The sequence below is a fragment of the Python bivittatus genome, unplaced genomic scaffold, assembly GCF_059951505.1.
Source record: "Python bivittatus isolate LINGU-HERP-01145 unplaced genomic scaffold, Pbiv_v1 ctg000190_np1212, whole genome shotgun sequence".
Taxonomy (NCBI): domain Eukaryota; kingdom Metazoa; phylum Chordata; class Lepidosauria; order Squamata; family Pythonidae; genus Python; species Python bivittatus.
In genome coordinates, this window is record NW_028277042.1 from 2,351,444 (window position 1) to 2,378,404 (window position 26,961).

The 26,961-nt window shown below is 43.7% G+C and overlaps 1 protein-coding gene across 2 annotated transcripts in view; it reads right to left on the minus strand.

Moving 5' to 3' along the window:
* The window catches only part of CPNE2 (copine 2), a 106,687-nt gene that overhangs the window by 50,337 nt on the left and 29,389 nt on the right, over window positions 1-26,961 (minus strand). Inside the window, exons 3-4 of one of the 2 annotated variants that reach the window (XM_088135888.1) lie at window positions 12,263-12,442; window positions 7,314-7,388 (exon numbers count right to left, since the gene is read on the minus strand). In XM_088135888.1, the coding sequence (XP_087992014.1) occupies window positions 7,314-7,388; window positions 12,263-12,442 (255 nt within the window). The remainder of the gene's footprint in view (window positions 1-7,313; window positions 7,389-12,262; window positions 12,443-26,961) is intronic. The other variant, XM_088135889.1, reaches the window with a different exon arrangement.

Here is a 26,961-nt window from a genome sequence, read left to right on the forward strand (position 1 = left end):
TTTATAAATTTATGGAGCAGTATAACCCAGTCCTGTCTGGATTAAGTGAAAAATGGAAAGCCCGTGAGATCCAACTTCTTTTTTAGGGTGAAGGAACTTTGTGAACTCACTGCCACTGCCTGTACTTTCTGCATTTCATTTCCCTCTGCCATCACTGTTTCCTATTCTCTCCCCTTTCCATCCCCAAATTACAGTTGCTTCTGTATATATCTGCTCCTTTGAAATTCTGAAGTCACAGCACTGCCAACAAGGGGATTGACACAACATTCCCCAACCTGAATCCCTCCAGATGTGTTGGGACATACAGCCAGGTCATTCTCCAATACATCTGGAAATCAGGATTGGCCCAGATGTCAGCCAGAAACTACACACACACACACACACCCAAGGCTAAGGATTTACTCATCAATGGTCCCTTGTAGCAGAAGAAATGAGATCCCATTAGAAGAGCTGGAAAGCAAAATTCTGTTATGGCCAAACCTAAGATCAGTAATGCACATAATTAAGGCCCCATTAAGATTGTCCACAGAAACAGCAAAATAACCATCTTCCGGCTCACTGAAATTAAGCAGCCAGATGGACCTTCCATATGTTTTTTTAAATGATTATTTATTGCATTTTCTACATTCAGTGCTGCAAATCGGAATTGGGCCTCCCACTCCTCTTTCTTTAGGGATGTATTTTTGCATAGCTCATCAAGCATTCTGAGCTATGGGCAAGTCTGCGGGTAAAAAGCCTCTTTTTGTATCATCTCAGGGAATCTGCAAGGTGCAAATGGTGAGGACCAGAGAGAAAACTCCAAGATAGGAAAGACATTCAACAGAGAATCACCACAATGTTCAGCTGTCTGAATGGAAACAGGGAAGAGCTGTTTGACCCTGGCATCGTAGCCACTGAAACAGGCAGAAACTCCTATTGGCATCATCTCTGTGGCCTGGATCTGTTGTAGATATTTCCAATACTTTTACACCCATGTAGTACGCAAAGGATAATCAATCAATCAATCAATCAATCAATCAATCAAATCTTTATTACACTCACAGACCAGCATAAGGAGGGTGGGGTACAGTCAATTAAAAAGCACAGAAGATACATACAAATTATAAGCTAGAAGATATAAAAATATATTAAAATAGAAAGTATATATAGAGAACAAGAATCTAAAAGATGGAGTAGGAGCATTAGAAGGATGTAGGGGAGCATAAAGGCTAGTATGTGGCAGACTATATCTATTGAATTACAGAGCAGTCCAGATGCTCATTAAGCCTAGTTTAAGGCACAGGTCACCATCTGATGAATTTTAAGCGCTGCTGCGCAGAACCTGGCAACACTGTATGTTGTGGCAGGGTTGGTATCTGGAAGCAGCAGGAGGCTCAGAACTGTCCTGTGTGCCCTGGGTGTTTATGCAGTCGTGGTGAGATGAGGCTAGCATGAAAGTTTCTGTGGTACAGGCACTGGAGAAGTGCATGCTCGGTTGTTTCAGTTGTTTCCGCGTGTCCAGAGTCACAGGGGCGTTGTCTCTCCAGGTAAGGGATCTTCCCATATCGGCCTTCAAGGACAGCTGAGGGGAGGGCATGACATCGTGCCACAGTAAAGGCCCTCCAGTGTTTAGGGATTTCGAGTTTAGTTAGGTATGCCATAGGGAAGACAGAGTACCTGTTGGATTCACTGGCAATAAAGGCTGGGATCCTGGCTAGATCCAGCTGGCACTCTGGGTCTGCTACACACTGTATAATGAGTGCTTTGGCCTGATCATATCTCATGCTGAGTAGAAGACCTGGAGAGAAGCCCAAGGATGAGATTTTAGTTGCCACTGCCTGTTTCCATGTGGATTGAGAATCATCCCTCATAGTTACTGGGGCAAGGCCAAGGGGAAAAAAGGAGAGTCTGAGCCAATAGTTGAATATGGTCACTCACACTCTAGCCTCTGCTTTCATGAGGCCTGTCTCTAGTCTCAGGGTGGCATTAGAGACACACTTTGGGACTTGAAGGGCTGGTTTTAGAAATTTGGATTGTATAAATTCTAATGGAATAAAATTGGAGAAGGGGTCCAGCTGGGCTCCATAAAGAAGTTGTGCTCTTGGCTTGGCCTTGAATATTTTGAGTGCTCCAGGCCACCTCTAGTCCTAAGGAATTTAAGGATGGCAGATGAGCTCCTCTGTGCATTTTCAGCAACGTAGTCCCTGTGGGCTTTCCTACTGCCAGCAGAATGGAGGACTACCCCCAGGTATTTGAAACAGAGGACCTGCTCAATCCTGTGGCCATCTAGTGGCTCTTGGGGCTTTTGGCATGATTTTAGTTTTCTGACAATTCAGTTCTAGCTGGCTTTCCTTGCAGCCCTGCATTAGTATTCTCAGTGCTCTTTTAAGGCCAATAGGTGTTCTTGAAAGAATTGCTGCATCTTCTGCATAGAGTAGAACAAAGATGTGTCCTCCAGAAAGTTTTGGGGAGTGAAAGTTCATGTTGTAGAGATGGCCCACCATGGAGTTGATGTAGAAATTGAACAAGAGTGGGGCCAATATGCAGCCTTGCTCGATGCCTTTCTCACTTTCAATGACACTAGTGAGATGGGGTTACATCTTACTTTGAGTGAGGTCCCTTCATGTAGTATACATATTAAATGAAGTAGATGTCAGTCAGTCAAGGAGGCCTCCAGTTTTTCCCACAATTTAGCTTGGGATATGGAATCAAATGTTGCTCTGAAGTCTATGAAAGTGGCATAAAGGGAGGTTATGTTGTAGGAAGAGTATTTTTCAGTGAAATGGTGGAGTACTGATCAATGATGGAACAGCCTTCCCTAAAGCCAGCTTGCTCCTCTGCAAGGATGTTTTCTTGCTCCAGCCAGTCCTGGAATTTCGATTGTCTTGCATAGAGTTTGCTGATTTTAATGGTATCTGGAATGACCTTGAGAGACAAGGAGAAGAGATGCTGCCTGGGGAACAATCAGATAAAAGGGGGAGAAGCCCTAACTACGTAATGGACAGAGAAAGAAACTTAGAAAGGATCCATTCTAACTTATCAGGCTGTAAAAAGAGATGGCAGGAGATTTGTACTTTCAGACTTGCAAGATTCTGTTAATGTAGCCTTACAATAAAGTAGAATTAGCTTATTTTCCTGTCTGGTCTATCTGGGAGGCTGACACTAATTGTGTTGAGGAGGCTGATTGGTCTATCATTAGCAGGAACATCCTTTTCCCCTTTTTTCTATATAGGGACAATGATTGCAAACCCTCAATCCTTGGGGACTCGGCCACAGGTGTTGATGCAGGTAAAGAGTGAGGCCAGAGTAGGGGCCCAGAAGTCCAAGTTGTTTTTAATGGACTCTGGAGAGATTAGGTCTTCCCTGGAGCCTTCCTGATCTTAGTTGAGCAACAGGATTCTAGATCTCTGCCACTGTCACCGGTGCCCACATTAGCAGATTTTCTATAGCTTGGCTAGGACATCCATTTCCAACAGAGGTTGTATAGATTTCCTGAGAGTATATCTCCCAGGTAGCAGAGGGCAGAATTTGCCTCTTCAGATGTTGCTAAACTCCTATCTTCAGTAGCTCTAACCAATGTGGACAAGCGTGAGGAGTGAAGGGAGGATCATACATTTTTCATTCCTGATCTAACGAATAATCAGAGATGGCAACTTCACTAGAATGGGATGTCTGGAAAGGAAAACCTGAAGAGGAATGGTTGAAAGTGTTGATATGTTTAGGCTGGAGAAGTTTTAGGGAGACTTAACAGCTCTTTTCAAGTACCTGAGGAACTCTCATGCAGAAGACAGAGCAGAACTGTTCAAAGTTGCTCCAGAAAACTGGAGAAGAAACAATGGGCTTAAATGGCAAGGAAGTAGATTTGGAGCAGACATCATAAAGAAATTTCTAACAATAACAGCTGTTGAGCAATGGAACGGGCAGCCTCAGGAAGTGGTGAAATCTCCTTTGCTGGAAGTATCTAAACAGAGATGCTGTAATAGTGAATTCCTATCCTGGACAGAGAGTTGGACTAGGACAGTGTTTCTCAAACTTGGCAACTTTAAGACATGTGGACTTCACCTCCCAGAATTCCCCAGCCAGAATACTGGCTGGGGAATTCTGGGCATTGAAGTCCACACATCTTTCTGTGATCAATTGATTCTGTGATCAATCTAGGATCCAAACAATGCTCTATTTCATACATCTGGAAACACATACAACACTCAGTGGATCTGCCATTGGGCAGAACTGCCCACTGACATACAGCACAAAACACACAGACTCTGTTGAAACACCGTAGTTGGCTTACCTGGGCTTTGTAGAAGAAGCCACAAACACTTGAAATAAATCACTATGATTGTATGAATCCAGCCAATTGTGGCTTTTCAATTAACTATGGCTTTTCCTCTGGGAACCTAATCCCTGCAACATTCTCTTTGCAATGTCTTGCACAGCTGAGAAGACAAGCCACTACCCAGTAAACGAAAAGGAGGCTTGCCTCTTCAGCATTTAATGCAATCTTCAAAGACACTTTGGAGCTCTTCGCTCTTTTTGTCCCTTGTTCTCAATACAGCAAAGGAGTTAAGACCATTTAAAACTTCACCAGAGGTGACAGTGCAAGGCTGAGTGATCTCCTACCACATGCGCCTTTCAAAGCATGCTAGCTCATCATATAGATTCATATCATTATTAAGCATGGAACAAGCTGTTCATCCCATTTGAAAGATACCGAGATAAAAGAGAATGAGAAATTGAGAGAAACAACTCTTTTAAAAGACAGATTGGAAGAGTTTTGGCTCTACTCCACTTGCAGGCTGCCTCTTTTCATTAGCACAACCAGCTGATGGAAAAGGCAGACCTCCGTGTGCAATGAGAAGGCCTGTTGCTAAGATACCTGTTGCTAAGTAGTAGGCTTGCTCTTACTCACAAACGTTCCAGATTATCTCTCTATCGAGCCCTTTATATTGTTTCGGTCTTATGGAGCCACTTATAGATCTTTTGCACGTGCAAGAATTTGCAAAGAAGTGCATCCGTGTTTGGGGGAGGGGGGCGCCCTTATACACACATGCGCACGTTGGTACAAATGGTTTTCCTGCTAATAATGATTTTCTTCCCTCCCCCTCTCTTTTTCCTTTTATATTATGCCTTTTTAGAAGGCAAGCCTGAAAACAATTTTTACTGACTTTTACTGACTTGTTAGCCATTCCATGAGACTTCTGCCGGAATATAAATCAATAAATCTGAATAAAGTGGTTGGTTAAATTAAATATATATATATATATATTAAAGCCAAACAACATGTTTAGGAGAAGAGATTTGGACATACCACTGAAAGACATCTCAGAAACTCTAAACTGGATTACAGAAAAAAGGAGTGCTAAAATGTAAGTATCAAATCTGAACTTCAAACCCTACAGCCTCACCTTCCCCAACCTGGTGCCCCCCAGAAGTATTGGGAATTCAACTCCCAGAATTGGGAATACATCTGGAAGGCACCAGGCTGGGGAGAGACTGCTATACCCCAAATATGATATTGTGAAGACATTTAAGTGGTTTGGCTAGAATGGAGTTAGTAGTTTATAGTTCAGAGCATAGCTAGAATGCAGCTGTTGTTTTAGCAGGTTGTGTGAACCATGATATCATAATAAGCTATTACATAGCTTATTTAGCTAAGCATAGCATGTTTTATGAATACAAGAATGAGGGTTTGTGAAGCTGGCTTTAGGTTAAGCATGTTGTGATATGGAAGAAGATGATCATGGTTTTAAAATCAGAGGAAGAAACACCAATAACCAGTGCTATGATGATGACACTACTCTGATAGCTGAAAATGCAAAGAATCTGCAAACCTTAGTAATAAAAGTCAAAGAGCACAGTGAAAAAATAGGGCTAAAATTAAATATAAAGAAGACCAAACTGATAGAACCAGCGGCCTTAGAAATGACAACGAAGGTATCAAAGTGGTGGATAGCTCCTGCCTTTTAGAATCAACCATCAATGGTAAAGGAACAAGCAGTCAAGAAGTACCGCAGACTAGCATTTGGTAAAGCAGCCATGAAGGCCTTGGAAAAGATATTCAAAGGCTGTGATGGGTCCATACCTACAAAGATCATAATCATGCAAGCCATGGTATTCCCTGTGACACTCTATGGAAGCGAAAGTTGTACTTCAAAGAAGCAGGAGAGGAAAACTATTGAGGCCTTTGAATTCTGGAGTTGGAGAAGACTCCTGAGAATAGTGGACAGACAAGAAAACAGACTGATGGATCATCAACCCTGAGCTCTCACTCGAGGCACCAATGACCAGGCTCAAATTATCCAACTTCAGACACATTAGGTGAAGACCTAGCAGCTCTCTGGAGAAGGCTCTAATGCTGGGAAAGGTGGAAGGAAAGAGAAGAGGACAACCAGCAGCAAGGTGGACAGACCTAGTTACAGTAGCGATGAGTGCACCATTGGGAGACTTGAAGGACCAGGTTAGTGACATATCATCATGGAGGAAAACTATCCATGTGGTCGCTAAGAGTCAACACCAATGTGATGGTGCATAATCAATCAATTTTGTGATAACCCATCCCATAAGTAACACCTTACTTGATCAAGTAGAACGACCAATTACACAGAGAATTCTACCCCACTGAAAAGAATGGAAACACAACTGTGACTCCCAATCCAGGAAACAGAAAAACACAACAGGACTTGGGCCAACAGGTGAGCCAGCCCCAAAGGATTTGACCCTCAAGGCAAGGGAAGAACACACGTCCTCTTCTCCCCTATCACACGGGTGTACCCCTGCCCATGTCTCCACTGTCAACTGCTCTGTAAATATGTCTTGGAAGTGTTTCTCGGGAGGATCCCTCCTACTTTACACCCAATAACATGGCTGTTGCAGGAAGGACGCAGTTGGAGATGTGGCCTCCAATGCTCATCCTGGTCTCGTGCACAAAGTCACCACTTCACTGTACCCAACATTAGGGCTGGCCCTGGCTGCATACAGAACCCTGTGTCCCTTACACACACTCACTTTAGTGGTACAGATTTCCTCTGCCCTTGTGGCTGCAGGATTGGAACCTGGACATTCTGGGAAGGGCTTCCTCTGAATAAAAACCACTACATTTTGTGCTCAGCCCCCACAAATATCATTGCGTCTCAGGTGCTTTTCCCTCTTAGGAATCAATATATTTTCCCCTTTCTTACTCATCATGGCAACAAATAAACTTGGTAACTAAAATCACACAAGCTCTTTTAGTTAAGGCAAAATATTTACCATGCATTATTCTGGTAACAGCATTAGACTTCAGGAACCAAATCTGGGGCCGCTTTAATGTCGTATGTCTGAAAAGAGCACCTTACCGTTATCATTCCCTTTCCGGCTGGTTTTCCGTTCCCCAGAAGGAGTGCTCTGGTTACCTTCTTGCTTGAGACAATCTGAAGAGGAAAATAAAGGGAAAGGGAAAAAACCAGGGAGACTTAACATGGTTAGATTGACAAGGCGTAACACAGCTTCACTTGTACACTCAATGTGTTATTGGTAGTCCTCGCTTACTGACTGCTCGTTCAGCAACCATTCAAAGTTATGATGGTGCTGAAAAAGGAGATTTATCATCGGTCCTTGAACTTGCAGCCATTACTGCATCCTGCAGTCACGTGATCGCCATTTGCGACCTTCACTGCTGGCTTCTGACAAGCAAAGTCAATGGGGAAGCTGGCAGGAGATCACAGATGGTGAAGTGGGATTCGCTTAACAACAGCAACCGGAAGTGCTGGAACTGCCGCCATAAGTCGGTGTAGTCATGTGATGCCGTGCTTTACGACCGCATTGCTTAATGACGGAGCTGCCGGTTCCAATTGCAGTCGATAGGTGAGGACTACTTGTGCCATACATTCATACAAACGGCTAACTTTGGTTAGGATTAATCCCAGTTAGGGGTGTGTGGCTGCATGGCTTGGTATGTCCAGTTAGTTCATCATTCAATGAATTATGCAAACTCAGAAAAGGGGCCAATTTCCTAATCAAATGAAGAGTGATGCGCAAACACAGTCCATGTGTACCTCAGTGGGGTTGAAATTAAACTAAGCAAGTTCCCTCCAAACTGAACTCAACTCCCAGTGACTTCAGAGATACACCCGTGTGGTTTTCTTGATGGCTGTATGGAAGTGGTTTGCCACTGTCTTCTTCTGGGACCGGCTGTCACCTTGCCAGTTTAGCTTGCAGCTCGGGACTTCTTGATGGTCCCCCATCCAAAGCATAATTAAACCCAATCCTGCTTAGTCTCTGAGCCCAGACAAGGTCAGGTAAGGCAGGTATGACACTAAGCAGGCTTAGCACTCTGGGTCAGTATCTCCTCCCCAGACTCAGCATGTTAGAAAAAAGATGCATTTGCTCACATCCGTGTGTGATCTACGGAAAATGCAAAGCTCGGCCAACTCCTGAGAAGTGAGAGACGGAGGAAACATCACGAGGGAAGGATAGATTTGCCTCATGTGACTCAGTCGGGAAATGAATTTCTTTTCCTAATCTCTGCAGGCAGGCAGTTCACGCCTGGAATCAAGGCAGGGGGTTTATCCACCATCCCTCCCCGCCCTGGCCTTCTAGCTTACTTCATTATGGAGGCTGTGGGGGAACCCTGAAAGAGCAAGCTTTCTTTTTTCTTTTTTAATCCAGCCACAAAATTAATCAGATGCATCAACGCTGTTGGGCTAAGCTGGCCGACCTTCTGACGTAAAAGCAAAATTAAAAAGGAGAAAGGGTGGCTTCTTTGCCAGGGGCCAAACTATGTTCCATTGAAAAACTCTTTCCAAGCCTATCTGTAGGCTGCTCATAAAAGATGCACCTGAGCGTGCATATGTGCATGTGTGTCACTGGGCATGCATATCTCCATAACATATGCAAATATGATGCAAATTTGGGTAGAGACAGTCAAAGGGCAGCTGAGCCAAAGGGGATGTAAGAAAGAACTAAGTTGGCAGAACTAAGTTCTGAAGGCTGGAACGCAACTCCGTTTGAAGATGTCCAGTTGAAAAGGATGGATGTGGGAGGAGGAAGCTGTTTATGGTAGCCCAAAATCAGGAGGAATCTGGTAGCGCCTTTTCCAATGAGCAAATTCTAACAGGCATTGGCTTTCGTCAGCCTGATTTTTGAAAAGGCTGGAATAGGTGGGAAGCAGCTTCAATGCAGTTGTTGTCCCTCTCTTTTGCAGAGTAGCCCAAGAAGAAAAAACAGGAGTCAACTACAATGTACAGTGTAGGACCGTAACAGCCACTCTGTAGGACAGACTGGCAGAAGAGTAGCAGAGCACATCCATGAACACCAAGAGCAGTCAGAAGACACAATGAAACTCCTTAACCTCACACCTCACGGACAGACTCAGGCACAGTTTCAACTGGGAAACTGTGAGCACCCTAGACCAAGCCAAATCCAAAAACGCAAGGGAATTCCTGGAAACCTGGTATTCAGACAAGCCAGCCATCAACAGACACATAGAGATAAACCACATTTACACACCATTCAAAAGAGACAATTAAAAAAAAGCTAAGAAGGGAACAAAAAGACCAGAACACATCCTTTCCAGCAGCCGACTGTACACCCAGAGAAGCAGGGATTAACACCAGACAAACAACCAGGCAGAAAACAAATCAAGGAACCACCAAGGAGAAAACCACTCCCCCACCAATACTGGCAGGGCAAGCTATTGTTTATAAACAGGCAGCAAACCCCACACTCACCAGCACTGATGATGTTACCCAGTCAGGTAATGAAACATCTGCAGGGAAACCACCAAGCTCAGAGAGCACCAAAGACTCCAAAGCCAGAATAATTTTACCAGGCCTTTTGGGATGAGAACTCACTTTGAAACCTTGACACCCAAAGCCTCAACCTCTTTAATCATTGCAGAAATTAGTCTCAGGTTCCTTTTCTCTGAAAAGGGTTAAAGATGCCCTCACATCAAACTCCACTCCTGGTGCCTCTATGGATGCAGCTGTGGGATTTTCTCCACAATGGTACAAACCTGGTTTGCCACTGCCTGCTCCAAGTTGCTGTGTTCCACTTTCTATCTGCCCTCCAGCCCTTGAATTTCCTCCCCGATAAGGTCAGCCTGGTGGTACTGGCTGGCCAAAGTCTTTTCTCCAAGTGAGGAACAAAAACTTTGTCCATGGTTTGCAAAGCTGGATGAGAAGCAGCTTCAATGCAGCTTTTGCAGAGGTGCTTCAAGTTCAGCTTTTGAAGAGGTGCTTCAAGCTCAGAAAGAAGAGTCTGTGCAGATTTACATCACATTTGCATGTGTTATGGTTATGCATGCATGATGACCCACATGCATGTATGCATGTTCACATACAAATTTGGAAATAATGGTTACCATTTGTAAGAGACAGGGAATCTCAGCCTAGAGAGAAGATGGACTCTGGATGCCATGGGCTGCTCATTCACTAAGTCAAGAGAGATGATCTTCAAGCTTGTTTCTGTTTGCCCACTTATTGTACCCATGGCTACCTGCTATGACTGGCTGGGGAATTCTGGGAGTTGAGGTCCACACATCTTAAAGTTGTTGAGGTTGAGAAACACTGCTCTACTCAGAGGACCAATGGTTTCTAAACAATTAAAATTGTATTTAACAATAACACTGCAGGAATAGCAACAAGTAGTTTCTCTTTAAAAGTACATCAATCAAACTTTGCACTTTGTAAAGAATCATAGTTTGCTTTTCCACAAGATTCACCAGTATTTTTCTTCTCTTTCTCATATGCTGATAATCAGGGCCATGCATTCTTTGGAAATTCTTCATGCTTTGGCCCTGGCATGAGCACAAAACTGTTCAGCTATTATTTAAAACAACCCATCTTTTCTTGGGCTTCTGGGTGAGCCTGAAAAAGGAGATGCTGCTGCTTTAAGAAGTTACAGTTCATGTGCTTCTGAAAGCAGCAACATCTTTTTTTAGGCAGGGAAGGCTGGAAAAAAATCAGGCTGCTTGAAAAAAGTCAGAGAAGTGCTATGCTCATACACACACATATGGTCTGAAGTCCATTTCCCAAATCATTTTCAAAGTGTGCACAACAGCCCTACTGATCATATTTTTCCCTTTCCTTTCTTTTCCTTTTCCTTTCCCTTCTTCTTTCTCTCTTCCTTTCCTTTCCTTTCCTTTCCTTTCCTTTCCTTTCCTTTCCTTTCCTTTCCTTTCCTTTCCTTTCCTTTCCTTTCCTTTCCTTTCCTTTCCTTTCCTTTCCTTTCCTTTCCTCTCTCTTTCTCTGTTTTCCCTTCCCTTCTCTTTTCCTTTCTTACTCTGTCTACTGCCTCTCGCCTCTTTCTCTTATTTTCTTAGCTTATCATTGTTTACATTCCTAGCATATGAGTACTCTACCAGAGCAATCATGAGTTTAGACAATTATTAAAAGGACTGGCAAATTCCTCAATGATTAGACTATTAAGTAAGGACCAGCCACACTGCCTTCCCTGAACTGCTACAGACAGAAGTAGTTGATACTTCTAATTTACTCTGAGAATAAATAACAGGAGCATTGGTGCCTTTATATCGGGGGAGGGTAACCTGCATGCAGCCCCCAACCCCATTTTGGGGGCTCCTGGAATCCCCTCCCCACCCTAAGGATTACCTTGTTAAAATTCAGCAGCAAACAACCAGCTCCCAGGGGTGTCCCTTTCCATTTTTAAAAGCACCAAATTTTGCTTGGAACCCTTTTCCAAGTCTCCGAAATACATAGAATAAAGGTTGAGTAACATCACTCCACATACAGAGGTATAAAAAAGAAAATTAAAATGTTGTTTGCCCTCCCTGCTTTATGTTCCCCCTGTGGCTTCCCAAGAGCTTCTAGCTATCCAGTACCAAAGAACACAGTCCAGAATCTCACTGATCTTTGGTGTCATTTGTCTTAATGGGTGACCTGACCTGGACTGGAAAGCTAAGCAGGGTTGACCCTGGTCAGTTCTTGAATGGGAGACCAGGAAAGACGGCAAAGCACTTATGTACTGTTGCCAAGGAAACAATATGGATGAGTCCAGGAAGTCACCAGAAGCTGTGCCTGTTTTAAGGAAACTTAATGAGGGGCTTTGATCTAGGAGGTATTACAGAGAAATGGTGGGACCCACTTCTCTGGATGTCCTCCAGCAGAAGATAGAGAGGCGTATGTCAGGGACATTCCACCTTGGATTCTTGACCTGAGCAGAGGTTGGACTTGATTGAGTGGCTCCAACCAGCTTGAGGGTTCAACGTTCTTTCCCATTGTTCTCTTTTCTACCCTCTTTCTCTTGCCAAAAGAATTAGTAGCCAAATATCCACAATAACACTCACCGTTCCCAGAGTGCAAGAAAATTCCCCCAGAAAGTCATGTTCATACAGTTGCATGCTTGATTTGTCTTGGTCAAACAAGGCAAATTTCAACTTCTGGACCTCCTCAAAGCGATAATCTACGATGAACTTTTTGGAGAAAGCTGGGTTGAGGTTGTTCACCGCCGTTTCTGTCCTGTCAATCTACAAAGAGAGAAAGTGGAAGGAAGGACCAGTGAGCCGACCAAATCCTTTTGAATGAGTTAATACTGCCCGGACAGTAATTGAAGGCTGGGGACAGATGGTGGAGCTGCTATGGAAGTGCTTCTGTGAGATTTAGTTTGAAACCAACTTTCTTCTTCAAAGCGGTTCCCCAAATACTCAAACCACAGCTTAGCAAAGTTGCAGCTGCGGACAGCACCAGTTGGTTAGTGCTAGGAAGCCAAGGGCATTCACCTCCACCCCCAATCTCTTGAGTAATTATGCACTTTTTAATATTTATTAATTTATAAATAAATGTGATTAGATATCAAAATAACAAGACTGTGGCATGTTCATGAATGGAAGCTGGCAAAAAAAAGGGGGGGATCATCTAACACTGGAAAGAAACATCTACATCTGACTTGTAGCAATGGATAGTTGATATGTGTTATTTGGCCAACATTTGAATTAGTCTTTTTTCAACGAAAGGGAACTAAGGCAACTTTCATGCAATACAGTCAAAACTTTGGGAGTTGTTCCATTTATAAAATAATTTCCAGCTCTCCCTTCTCCTTTAATGCTACACTTCTTAATGTGGTTGGGTCAATCCTTTAATACTACTATATACATTTGTTCTATTGTTGCTTTCTTTAGTTTGTGAAATAATGTTTTTTAAAAATAAAGGTGATTAAAAGAGCCCCTGCTGGATCTGAGCACAGCCTTCTCCGGTTCAGCTGCTTTTGACACCAGTCATCTGGCTTTTTAGCAGCTGCCTAAAACCCAAAAGGATTTTCGCCGAGCACAATCTGAGTCCTCTTTAGCAAGATGCACTGAGACGAAAGGAATGAAGTTAGAAGGACTCCAGCAACTGAACTACTTCCAATTTAGATCCAAAGTATCTCCATGTATATTAAGGTAGAGCCTTTTCACTGGTAACAGAGAAGATTACAACTGGCTGTTTAAGCAACCCTCTGCTGAATCTTTATCTGTCTGGGAACCAACCGTTACAATACCCCTGGGAAGCCGACAAACACGGCAGGAATGTAATTGTGCTTTCCCCACTGAGGTTTCACAGCAAGGGAGACTTCAGAGTTATGCTATTTCTGAAACTGAAGCGTGCTTCAGCTGTCCTAACTTGCAGCCTTAGCTGCAATAACTTCCTAATTCTCTTTTCCCGCTCCTCTTATCTAAGTCCCTGGTCACCTTGTCCCTTCTCCAGAAGCCAACTGCCTGTTTTAACTATTTTGTGCCTGAAGAAGGGCCCTCTCCGTTCTGTCCTCTTCTTTTGGCCAAGCAGTTTAATTGGATGACATCAGTAGGAGAAGAATTGATCTCGTTTCCACCCACAGACACCCATTCTAAGCCCTAAGGACAACACAGTGTCCACCAACACCGCATGATGCAATATTCATGATTACGGGACGATGGCACTCCTTCCCTGGAACGTCTGTGTCTCCACCCCATGTGTAATTCTGCCACAGATAAATGACTGCACATGTGGCAAATGAAAACAGGTGCAGTCGGGCATGGCCTGTGCTAAGCCCCCAAATTAGACATGATTCTGAACCACTATTGTTAGAACCAACGTAAGAAAAGGCAACATCTACAATATCTATTGCTGACTGGAAACCCCTTATGGACTTTTTGCATAAAACAGAAAAAAATGAACTTGTGATTTATGGTTTTGATGATTAGACAGGAGAGATTATAGAAAGAAGAGAATCATGTTTTAACCATAGAGTAAGAGGTAAATTTATTATTGTATTTATCACTGCTGGAAAGATCGGAGGCCACTTCTCTGTATTTTTTTCTTTCTTTTCTCTCTTCCTCTTCCTCTTCCTCTTCCTCTTCCCCTTCCTTCCTTCCTTCCTTCCTTCCTTCCTTCCTTCCTTCCTTCCTTCCTTCCTTCCTTCCTTCCTTCCTTTCTTTCACTTTTAGCTTTCTCTTTGGTTTCTTTCTTTTTCTTTTTTCTTCCTTACTTTATATTAGTTTTTAACTCCATTTTTAAAACTATTAATAAAATTTTTAATAAATATATATAGAACCTACCTGCTAAGCATTTCCATTCTCTCTCTCTCTCTCTTTTTTTTTTTGGAAGCTTGTACTTGACATTGACATTTTGGCCTCTTGCTATTTTTTATGAAACTCCTTTGCTAATAAAGCCAAGAAGCCGATGATTGACAAACCCAAGCTGCACTTAGACAGGGATATTACTGTATTCGATACCCCAGTCCCACTTTTTTCTAAGTCCTTAAAAGCAACTGAATGCAAGCAAATGTGAAACTCGGTTAAGCATTTCAAAACTCCACAAGAGATCTCACACGGCAAAACAACTGATTCGGGACATGCCGGCATCTTTATTTCAATGCACGACTTGAAGTTGGTGATACAGAAATCATTGATTCTCATGCCAGAAAAAGTGGTTTTGTATTCAAGGGACTGATGACAGACACCTTCAAAGCCAAGAAATTTGAAGCCACACAGCTGTTGACTCAACAGGAGAGACCCAGAATTTAAACCTAAGAACATACATATATATACACACACACATACACACACCATGTTTCCTGTGTACTGCTATATGCAGAATGTCTCCACATTTATGGCTTCCTAATTCTTTGCAATCAACCTCCTTATCCCCCTCTGCTCAGGAATGCAGAGTAGCAGGGGTGTCCACATTGCATGTACAAATTTGATTGCACGGTCACAGCCACCACCTTGACTTTTCTGACCCTCTCCCTCCCAACACTGCTGCAAAGCAGGGAGAGAGTTGAATCGCTCTATCTGGTAGGAAGCCCTAGACTTTACACACTTTAACACCAAATCTGTTTTCTAGGCTTTAGAGCAAGCGCCATGATATCTCCGACCCTTGTAAAAATGTCTTTCTTGCTTTCTCCCCATCCCTTCCCCTTTGTTGCCTGCTCATTTTTCAATGGGTGTAAGAGAAGGAGCTGAAATCCCTTGTACCACCCACCTCTCGCTAACGGTACCCTTTAGCAAGTCTTGATAGCTCCTTACAAAGAGAGGACCCAACCCATATCATTCCCACCCATCTGCTTATCTGGCAGCCATTCAGCTATAGGCTGTGGATTAAAGGAAGCTACAGTCAAGTTTTTACTTTGGCGTAATTGGCTTTGTTCTTTATTGGAATTCACAACCCCAAGTGGGGTGAGGAGTCAAGTGTGTAGAATGGCAGGTTTTTGGCTCCGTCAACTAGCTGCTTCTGCTCACAGATTGCTTTCGGAACACAAAACTTCACATCGCAGATGAAGCAAAGGTTCAGAAGAAAATCAGGATCAAACGCTATTTTAAAAATGCCCACAACAGTGTTTTTAAAAAGCCCAGTAAACTGTTATGTTAGAGCAGTGTTTCTCAAACTTGGCAACTTTCAGACATGGGGACTTCAACTCCCAGAATTCCCCAGCCAGCCATGCTGGCTGGGGAATTCTGGGAGTTGAAGTCCCCATGTCTGAAAGTTGTCAAGTTTGAGAAACACTGTGTTAGAGCAAAGGATTATTTGGGAAAGAAATGCTTGCCTCAGTCTTTACACAACATGTTAAGACCTATTGAAATTAGCCAGTAGGATCATCCCAAATTGGAAACTTGGTTAATTTATGGTTGAGTGAAAGGCCATTAACTACAGCTCTGATTTATTCTTGGTTAAGGATCACTGGGTGTACCCTGGCGTTTGCCCAAGGCTGGTCTACCCTTCGTCTTGCAGGGAAAGTAACAGAAGCAAGAGTGACAATAACACAGATCTGCTCTTGCAATCACATTTCTGCTGCTCCGTTTTCTGTTTTTCAGCCTTGCTGGACCTCCTTTTAAGAGGGGAGAATGACTTCACATCCCCCAACCTGCATGCCAATATTCCATTGTTGCCGTAGCCCCGGAAATACAGGAAGTGCCAATCAATCAATCTTGGCAAAGCCAACCAGGACACCAACCCCAAACTACAGAAACTGGCAATATTTCATCATATCAGTCTGGGCACATTGACTGGATGAATGCCAGAAACATGTTGAACACTAAGGCATGCTGAGCGCATTGCGCAAACACTGCCTTGCTCCACCAGGATATCAGAGAGGGGTCAAGGCTAGAACACCTCCCTCTTATGCGCTTGCTCCAAATAATTTCAGTGCATACATGAAATACAGCAATGCATATATGCAGAGGGAAAGAGCCGGGAAAATGGACCCTGGAACGACAGATGCAGTTCAAAGCAAGTGGTGCTAGGCAACCATCCTCAAAGTGTCTTCCATTCAGCAGATCTATCAACAACCTTCTGAGATGTTTCAACAGCTAGTCTGTTGTTCACCAAAAAATAAATAAAAGACATTTCCAAATGTTGGTATTGCCCACCCGAATGGTCAAAAGTGAGGGTGTGTGGAGTGGCTCCTTAGGAGGTGTTATGAAGACCCATATTCCCCCCTGCAGGATCCCCAGTTTGATGGCATAATTTGACTCCTGTGCAGATCCTGCCAAAACCTAACCGTCAAAGACCTGATCCTTTTGTAGATTAAGTCTCAATCTGCAACTTTTCAAAAGTCACCCAAAGCACTCTATGCAAAATGCTTCTCCAGCATCAGGTATTATAAATGCTTTCCAAAAGGAGATTTCTATCATGTCACCAGCCTCATTCATAGAATTCTCTGGAGGTGCAGAGGTGGTTCCTTGCCAACTGGATCCCTCCAGCTTCCCTTCCTACTTTTTCTTTCTCTTTTCAACAAAACCAAAAAACCTGTCAAGGAAGAGATAGAATAGCTCACGCTATTTTTGCCCGGGAGCACTAAGGGCTCTCTGTCTCGAAACACTTAAAATTGGTGGACTTCTTCATCAAGAGTACATTCCAGCACATTTCTTAACGGCCAATTAAACTTTATTAGTCTCGTTGCAGAATTTACACCAAAAGGCGGCAAAAAGGGAGGTGCTTTGCCTCTTAAGCTCTACAGGGGAAGAAGAAATACCACGGATCCTTTTCCATATATTTTATTAACCAAGTATAAACCTCTTCCAAAAAAAAAAAAAAATACCAGGCACAATTATAATATTAAAAGCAATGTGAACAGAGGCTGGATGTCCGAAGAATTAAAACGTGGCATGGTGCAATTCTCAGATTAACAGCACTATTATGAATACAAGAATGTACACATATACGCACCTCTCCAGCCCCAACACGCTTTTCTTGGCAGTAGACCATGAAAAATAGTCTGCTTGGCTCACCGTTAAGCATTCCTGCCGAACTAACTCCTTCCTAAATCAGAATGAATCACTGAAACTGAACTGGTGTGAGGTTCCTTGCTGATTTGGCAAAGCTTTCCCAGCAGGACTTTAAAATTAGACTACAGAAGGATCCTGAATTTCCACTGCAGACACCTACTACCTTCCTCATGTGAACACACAGAGAGGGGGCAGGACCGGCACATTTAGCAATTGGCTTCTCTTAAGTTTCAACCACTTTCTTTTGTCGTTTACCCCTCTCCCCATTCATTCCTTTTCAACAGCATCTTCTCGTACTGGCATCTTCTTAGCAAACTTAACTCCCGTTCCAAATTCACAGGTAATCATTTGCTTAGTGGGGGGAGGGAGAGTCATCTTCCTTTCAGCTCAATACGGTGCTATAAACTCCTGTGAAGTGTTCAGCATTAAATCTTGCTTTCTGCAGCTTGAAAGTCACCTTATCATAAAGGGGCTGTGGTGCGTTAGACCCAAGCTAGTCTGGTTCAGCATTCTGCACTCCAGGGAAGACCTGGGTCCCTTGTATTAAGAAATATACCCTCTCTCTAAGACTGGAGGCATTATAATTATGAATACCATCAGAATAACCCAGCTGGATCTGGATCTAGTGAAGATTTAGGTTATCTGGAAACTTCTGAATCAGAACATTTTCCTGGCCAAACGCGTAAAATTTGAATTAGCCCATTTTCCCCACTATCCATAAGCTGCACAAATATTTGGGCTTCATTATTGGGTGTGAAAATATTAAACAGACTCTCTTTCATGGGTCTTAGACAAGGCATTTAAAGGAAATAAAAGTATGTGAAGAAAAATTATTTTTATTGGAATAGTGGAAGCAAAGTTGGGCCCCAGGCAAGGTCAAGAATCTGCCAGTGAAAGGTACTCCTCAGTTTTTTAGAGCAATCACCTGAAAAGTGTATCACGCATAACTTTGAGGCGGTCAGGGTCAGTTTTAATCCCCAAAACCCCCAGGCGGTCCAGCATTATGCACCATCCGGAGTCCAACTGGATGCACTGGGGAAGCTGAGAAGCGTGACGTCTGCAGGGCCTCACTGCTTTCATCAGAACAAGGAAAAGAGCATCGTGACAGTGGGGTACACGCTCCAACCCTTTGGTGTGTGCATGCACGGTCGCAGCTCATGTAGAAAAGGGGTGGGTCTTGTATTGTGACATCACAACAAGGCTGCTTTCACTGGGTTGATCACGCTGCAGACCCCGCTGCTCAGAAGCCCAGGCTGGACAGCATTAGCCTCCTAGGTTAATCTATCAAGCCCCACAGGTAGCCACAGCCTTGCCTATCCCAAATTCACCCCCTTTTTCCATTTAAAGCAGCCCATCCGATAGTTGCCATCACATCCTATAGCAGCAAATTCCACAGCTGACTTACGATTGGCAACTGCAAATGGTTCCTTCTCTATTTACTCTGAAATCCATGAGCGTTGGCAAAGGGAAAAGGTTGTAACAAAAACTGCCAATGTTTGAAAGCTAGAAATAAGTCTATCTCGTGGGGAGGGAGTGAAAGTTGCAGGAGGGAGTAGGGAGAAAAAGCGATGCTCTGCAGAAATGTTTTTTTAAAAAAAAAAAATGGAGAGAAATGTTTGGAAAGGCAAAACACAATATGGTAATTTTGCTAAAAATACAGGGAGGTTGGTAGGGAAATGGAACAGTGAGTTACTGCAAGGCAGCTGTCAGGGAGGGGAAACCATAGAAAACTCAAGCTATCTTCTCAAAACAGATTCCTACATGATTGTTTGGGAAGATAGCAATCAAGTAATCAGCTATGTATTAGTAGTAATTACACAGCAGAACCCAGAAACTCGGGACTGATTGTTACTTGTGGCTTCTCTATGCACCGAATGCTGTATGCTGCATCCTCAAAACAAATATTTTTGCTTTATTTGTAGCTGTCCTTTCATTTCAGCAGCTTCAGACCTATCCGCTCCTTCGCAGCAAGAGCAGCCACAGAGATACAGACTGACGTGTATCCAGCTGTCTTTATGTTCACCATTTGGATTGTATTGCTATTCTGATTTTACTGGTGGGTAAGGAAAAAAAGGGGCCCCCACGCCCCGTTTGCACGGGATTATCCAGGCTGCTGTCTGAACAAAAAGGCAGATTTCAGATGCTTTCTAAAGGAGCCATTTAATTGAATCTGCCTGCGCTTCCATGGATGAATGAGGTGAAGACAACACATCAAACATCTTTCAGACAGATATGAAATTAACGGCTTCTGATGCCAGGTTTCAGCTCGACTTCAGGAAAGAGACTGCGACAAAAAGCTGGTGCAAATATAGAGGTCCAAAAATGTCAGCTCTGCTCCTTCCTGCAAAGGTTGCTCACTTCAGCGCTAAGAGAGAAAGAAGCCACAGGGGATGGTCCAAAAAGTCAAGATGGCGGCCACAGCAGTGCAATCAAAGCTCTATCCATTTTTTATGGGCATTGCAACTGACAAAACTGGGCGGAACTTCAATCACACTACCATCGCAGCTGCCATCTTGACTCTTTTGACCACATCCCACGGATGCCCCTGCCACAAAAGCAAACAATATCCCAGCCAACTCATGCAGGCTGTGTGTTTTGGGCCAAATTAAAAATGAAGGCAATTTAAACTACACATAAGAAAAAATTATAATCAGCTTTCCAGTTGCAAGTCTTGATTGCCTCAGCACAAGGAAAGGAACGTGTTCTGTCTAGAGTTAATCACATCGGCCCACTGAGGGAAGTCTTGATTGCTCATTGCTGAAAGGAGTTTTTAGCTGGATTCCCACAGCATGCTCAGCAATGAGCATGTTTTGCAAACTCTGCCTCTGTGCTAGCCTGATTGTTTGTTTATTTATTTATGAAATTAATGTGGATGCCCAATTCTAATTATTGTGATTCTGGGCAGGGTACAGACAACAAGCAAACCTTACAGTTAAAAACAACAAAAATTAATAGGCAATTAGGAACTTATTGGGTGGATGAGGCCATCAAATCAGTCAAAATATAGTTCATTACAGGTAGTCCTTGCTTAACGACCACTTGTTCAGCGACCGTTTGAAGTTACGACGGTGCTGAACAAGTGGGATTTATGGCCAGTCCTCAACTTGTGGCCATCACAGCATCCCTGTGGTCACACAAGCAAACTTTGGGCACTTGGTGACTGGCTCACAATTATGATGTTACGGCATCCCGCAGTTATGTGATTGCCATTTGCGAGCTTCACTGCCGGATTCTGACCAGCAAAGTCAATGGGGAAGCCAGCAGGAGATCGCAAACGTGACTGTGTGACGTCCTCACTTAATGAAGTGATTCTCTTAATGAGGCAACTGGGTCTGCCAGAACTGCTGTCACTAAGCAGTGTGGTCACATGAAGTTGTTCTTTATGACTGTGTTGCTTAGCGATGGAAATTCCGGTCCCAATTACCACCGTTAAGTGAGAGCTACCTATAGTTTGGGTAGGACATGTTCTGGAAATGCAGCCATTGCTAATCTGGATTTTAGAGATTAAGTGACATGTGAACCCAATCCAGATCCAGGCTAAAATCTAAGACTTGTCCCTTGGAATTCTTGGATTGTTCCCTCACAGAACGTGGAGTTCCACGTGCTTGGAGAGAAGCAAAAAAGGAGGACGTGGGTCAGTGGATCAGACCATATAACCAGCGATGAGAATTTGAATTTGCTTTGGAGCATGCAAGGAATACCGAGTACCTGCCCTCAACTTCTTAAAGCAGCTGCGTCTTTCCCAGGAAAAGACACAGCTGCTTTCAGGAGTTGCAGACGGTTGCCCGTGATCTGAAGCGCAGCTTTGCCTCTGAATCCAAAGTGCCACACAACTTGAAGGATCACTGCGCTTGCATTTTCCAACTGCATTGCAGCTGTCAGAGCTTTTGGTAAATATCAAAAGATGACCCAATGACTGTAAAATAAACAATTTTATCTGCAATATCCAATTGCAGCCAAAGGAAAAGAGGGGAAGCATGTGTTTTGGAAAGACCATCATTCAAGGTCTCAAATGCCTGTGGCAAGAAAGATCTGCAGGCAATCCTCATTATTTGCGGGTTCCGTATTTGCAAATTCACCTACTTGCTAAAATTGATTTGTAACCCCCAAATCAGTACTCACAATGGTTATTTGTGGAAATGTGCAGTGTAATGGTCTGTGGGAATGACCTTGGGAGACAGGAGGAAGAGCTGCAGACAAGGCAACCATCACGCGAAAGGTGTCTCAGGGCACAGAAGGAGGGAGGGCATGGGAAGCATCTCAGAGGGGACCCCCCCCAGTTTTCCAGGGAGTAAAAGGAGAGGAGGGGAGAAATACTTTCCGTCTTGCAAGATTCTGTTACTGTAACCTTACAATGAAGACAGAGCTGGTACTCCTGGATGTGCTTCTTGTCTGGACCGCCTCACAGGGCTAACATGCAGAGCAGCGAAAATTTTGAGTCACCACTCTGTGCATGCCTGCCTTCTCTCAGTGATCTTGCTGGTTAAAATGGAATCGACAGCAAGATTTTCTTATAAAACGTTAAATGCTTAATCTTTATCTTTGTTCAGGACTTTCTTTAAACAGAAACTCACATCAAACAAAGTTATGCACTGATCGGTGGATGAAAATGTTGGGACCAGAGGCTCGTAGGAACCTAACCCTGTATTTCCCTAGGAGCAATGGTTCAGTATTCGCTAATTCAGTGTTTGTGGCGATTTCACAGAACGAAACTACCGCAAATAATGAGAATTTACTGTATTGTACACTTTCCCTACCTTTTCCTACCATTACACAGTTCTCTGACACTCTGTTCCCAAACTTTCAGCTCAGTGAAAAAAGCCCAGATCTGTGCTTCCTTATCACTTGCAGCATCTGCCTTAACCTGCCAGCCTACAGATGTTTTGGAGGACAACTTCTATCACCCCAAGCCAAAATGGGAGCCATAGCCCAATGTAGATGGAGGTGGGATTTTAGGAAAAGAGGCAGAATGCTATGAACATTGGGAAGAAAGAGAGAAGCAGTAGGAAAACGTTAGATTAAACCAGCATTTCTCAACCTTGGCAACTTTAAGATAAGCGGACTTCAACTCCCAGAATTCCCCAGCCCACATGCTGGCTGGGGAATTCTGGGACCTCAAGTCCACACATCTGAAAGTTACCAAGGTTGAGAAACACTGCATTAAATCACAAATGACTGCATTAAACGCTGCATTAAACCAAAATAGAATATTCAAGCTGATCAAGTGCAGACAAGTCGCATGCAATATCTATAAAAGAGCAATTGCAGATGAAACGTGAATGAAATCAAAATAAGTTCTTTTCTGGCCCCATTGGTTCTTTTTGGAGTTCCTCATGGTTTGGAACAAGTTGCACATCCCTGGTCTATGGCTTGGTGTGCAAAGCTAATTGTGGTTTATTGCCCAAACTATAGTTAATTAAAGATTGCCGACTCTGTTGTGCTGAATGAGCCCACTGTTATTTTAGGGACAAGATGTGAAAGAGGCATTTAGAACATTTAATTTTTCTTCTTTTTTCGGTGATTCTCCTGTGGCGGCAGCCTCTGTACCGAAACCTCTCTCCCCACCTTGCCTCTTCCCATGACAAATTCTTTCCGATTGCTGCCCGCCCTTCAAACCACAGCCATGCACTCTCACAGACAGTCCATTCAAACCTCGTCCCTTTCGTTCCTCCGTGGGCACTTTGTGAATCAGCTGTCTAAAAATAGCCCAGAATATATACTTTAAAAAAAAATTAAAGCCTGCATCAGAAACTCTCCAGCGCCAAGGCCAGAAGGATGAGAACCTCCCCACCCAGGAAGCCTGGAGCAAGCAAACAAGAAACAGGGATACAAGGTGGAGAAGTGTTTTCTGTTTCCATGGACAAATGCAGTGGGCATCTAGAATTTGCACAGCACTGGGTAGACGCTTGCACAAAATAAACGCTAAGCGGGGAGCAGTCAGCCCCAAAGGAGCCGTTTAGGCAGGACCCCGTGGCCCTACTCTTACCCCCTCCCTCCTCTCCCTCTCTCTCTTTCTGGGCAGGAGGGCACACTTCCAAAGATACCAAAAAGTTGCAGCTATCGACAATTTTTATTTCCCAAGAAATGTTCTGAGCCTGTGTGCAACCAAAAGGCACACTTGGAAATAGACGATGCTGGAGGCGGGTTGCTTTGCTGCAGGCTAAGGCCCCCTTCAAACTTTTAAGATCAAAGGTGTCTGTAGAACAAGGCAAGGAATCCGGTGCGCCCCAAAGAAGGTATCTGCTAAACCTTCCAGAGCAGGGCACAACCGGGGAAGCAAGAACTGCCCACTTCTACAATGCCAGGCTGGGGTACGGCCCTGAATCTTGGGAAATGAGATAGAAACCTCCCGTTTTCTTTCATCAGTGAGTTCATGAAGATGGAATCTCTTTTGATATTTTGAATCTCTTGATCTTGAGCTTCCTACAATCCAGACTGAGCTGCTGTTGAGGAAAGAAACCACCCACAGATTCCTCTCCTCTGTTTGGATGGTTTATATCTAGAGCTCCTCCTGTTTTTCTCAGCCTCCCCACAATCTCTCTGGATCTACTCCTGTGCCAGCCCTCCAAGGGAATCCAGACAGGAAGCCAAAACCATGAATACTAATACTACCTTTATTGTAAGTAACAGAGCCTCGCAAGTCTGGAAGCGCTTCCCCCTTCCCCGCCTTTCCTTTCCAGAGAACTAGGGAGGGCCCCTTTGGAGATGCTTTTTCCACCCCACCCCTCCCTTGGACTCCAATTTCTCCTATCAGACTGTTGTCTCTTCCTCTGGTCTCCCAAGGTTATCCTCAAAGCCCATCCATCCTATTTCTTCTTCTGTCAATCCTTTACATCTGTGTTTCTCAACATCAGCAACTTTAAGCTGCGTGGACTTCAACTCCCAGAATTCCCTAGCCAGCTGGGGAATTCTGGGAGTTGAAGTCCACGCAGCTTAAAGTTGCTGACATTGAGAAACACTGCTTTGCATTATCTGGGTCTTTGGGAACAAGAGTTTGAAACTGCTGGTGCCAACCTTCTGGGCTATGCATTCAGGGACACCAAGTTATTTGAATAATTAAATTGCAAATCAGGTTCCAGGTCACAGTCAAAGTCCTTTAGTTTTCCCTCAGGTCATCATGGCCACCTCACATTTCTATCAACCCCCTCTTGAACTACATTTGCAGCCTGATTTCATGAGGATTTAAAAGACCCTTCAAATGCTTCTCTTTTTTTAAGAGCTTTACAAAGCCAGAACAACTATTCCTATCAGCCTGCTGTACCTGACACCAATACAAATTACCACAGTGCTAGGATTAAAGTCGGTAAAGTGGATAGATTTATATTATGTTTATACCCACACTGCGGTTTTTATTAGTGTCTGTACTGTGCTTAGATAAAGGCACGGAGCAAATAAAAATATTGCTGAAAAAAATTATACTGCAGATGTTACATTAGGGATTCGGGAATTATACCATAATGTATATCCCAGGATTCAGGTGCTATTTTTAAAAAAGGGGATGTGGAGAACTTAAAGCAAAGATACAGAGAAAAAGGATGCATTTTCATCTTCCCTCCAATTTTAAAACACGTGTTAGCCCCCCTAGGGAGACCAGACCAGGAAATCACAGGAAGGCTAAAGCTCTGTTTAATGACATTGGGTTTAATAACAGCATCTTGCAAGTCTGATTGTGCTGGACCTCCTCCCCTTATACTCCAGTGAATTAGGGAGGTGCCTGCTCAAGCCACTTCCAAATGTTATCTCATTATTCTGGACTTTAAAAAAATGCTTCAGCCCCTTTTCCTTAGGCAACAGTTCCTGGATATCTCCATCAAGGTCATCTTCTTTACTCTCTACAACGGTGTGTCTCAACCTTGGCAGCTTTAAGATGGGAGGACTTCAACTCCCAGAATTCCCCCACCAGCATGCTGGCGGGGGAATTCTGGGAGTTGAAGTCCTCCCATCTTAAAGCTGCCAAGGTTGAGAAACACTGCTCTACAACATGCCTGTTAGAGTGGGGAGGGCACAGTTTGCTTTGACAAAGTTTTGAACAGTCCAGCCCCCAGGAAATGGGCTCTTGGTTCAAAGATCAACATTTCCATGTTGCATTCCTTTGCCTTCTTCCATTATCTCCTCCTCTGGCCTCTTCCAAGATTTGGGGTAGCCAGGACAGGTTTCTGCTCATGTATGGCACGTGTACCATGTTCTCTTCCAATCTTTCCAAGTCAGCTCTTAGAAACTGCTTCTGGTTTTTTACAAAAGCTGGAGGATCCTATGAGGAGGTTCTGAGGCTGTCGAGGAGTACAGAGAGGGCCTTGGAGAAGGAATTCAACAGCCATTATCTAAACACCAACTTAGTCCTGGGACGTAGGAAGGAGTGAGAAAGAAACTCAAGATTGCCCCATCTTGATTCCCTTGGCTATAAGAGTGGGGAGAGAGAATCTCTGTCAGGCATTCAAGATGCTGTTCTTATACCCTATTACAATTAAGCTGAGTTCCAGTAGTGTTTGTGGAGTCTGTTTCCTGACCTGGCCTACCTTGAAGGGCTGACAGAGGCCACATGAAGTGCCGCATTGAGCCAAATGCTGTGTGCCTCCTTGGTGCAGAGCTGTCTGTCAAGGCGCATGCAAGTCGCCAAGCCCAGACCTAATGCTTGTCCCACAAACACCGTTGCAAATAACTTCAGGAAGAGGAAAGGCTGCTCTGGAAGGTGGAGGATCCATGAAAAACTTCCTTTAACTTCTAATTTACAGCCACTGGCCAAAACCAACCAACCAAACAAACAAACAAAAACACAGCACACAAGAAGAAGCTGATTGCAGAAGGAAATCAGTGATAATACTCAAACAGCTTCCTATAAAAATAGAATAAAATAAAACAGAATGAAAGATACAGGTCAAAGATACAGCACAGTTATGGGCATAGATATGGAGGTTGAGGGCCCTTAATCAGCATAAGAATCAAACCCAGAGCCTTCCACTTGCAATCAAGCAAAACTTTGCTACGTTTCAGTGGAGAAAGCAGCAAATAAAAAGCAAGAAACTTTAGTTTCGGACCAGCCGACACGGTGAGTAAGGAGTGGAGTTATGAGTCCTGCCTGCCAGTTACAACAGAGAGGGCCTTGGAAGAAAGCATGGCTTAGTCATTGACTGAAGTGCCTCAGAACAGGCGCTGAGAGGCAGGCAACAAAACACTCTTCTCACCCTCCATTCCCTCTTCCATTACGTTAAATTCCATCCTTCTGAAATGATTTTACTTAAAAAGCTTTAAAAAGGCCCCTATTCAGCACATTACAGCAGCTGGCCAAGGAAATGCTATAGCTGAAC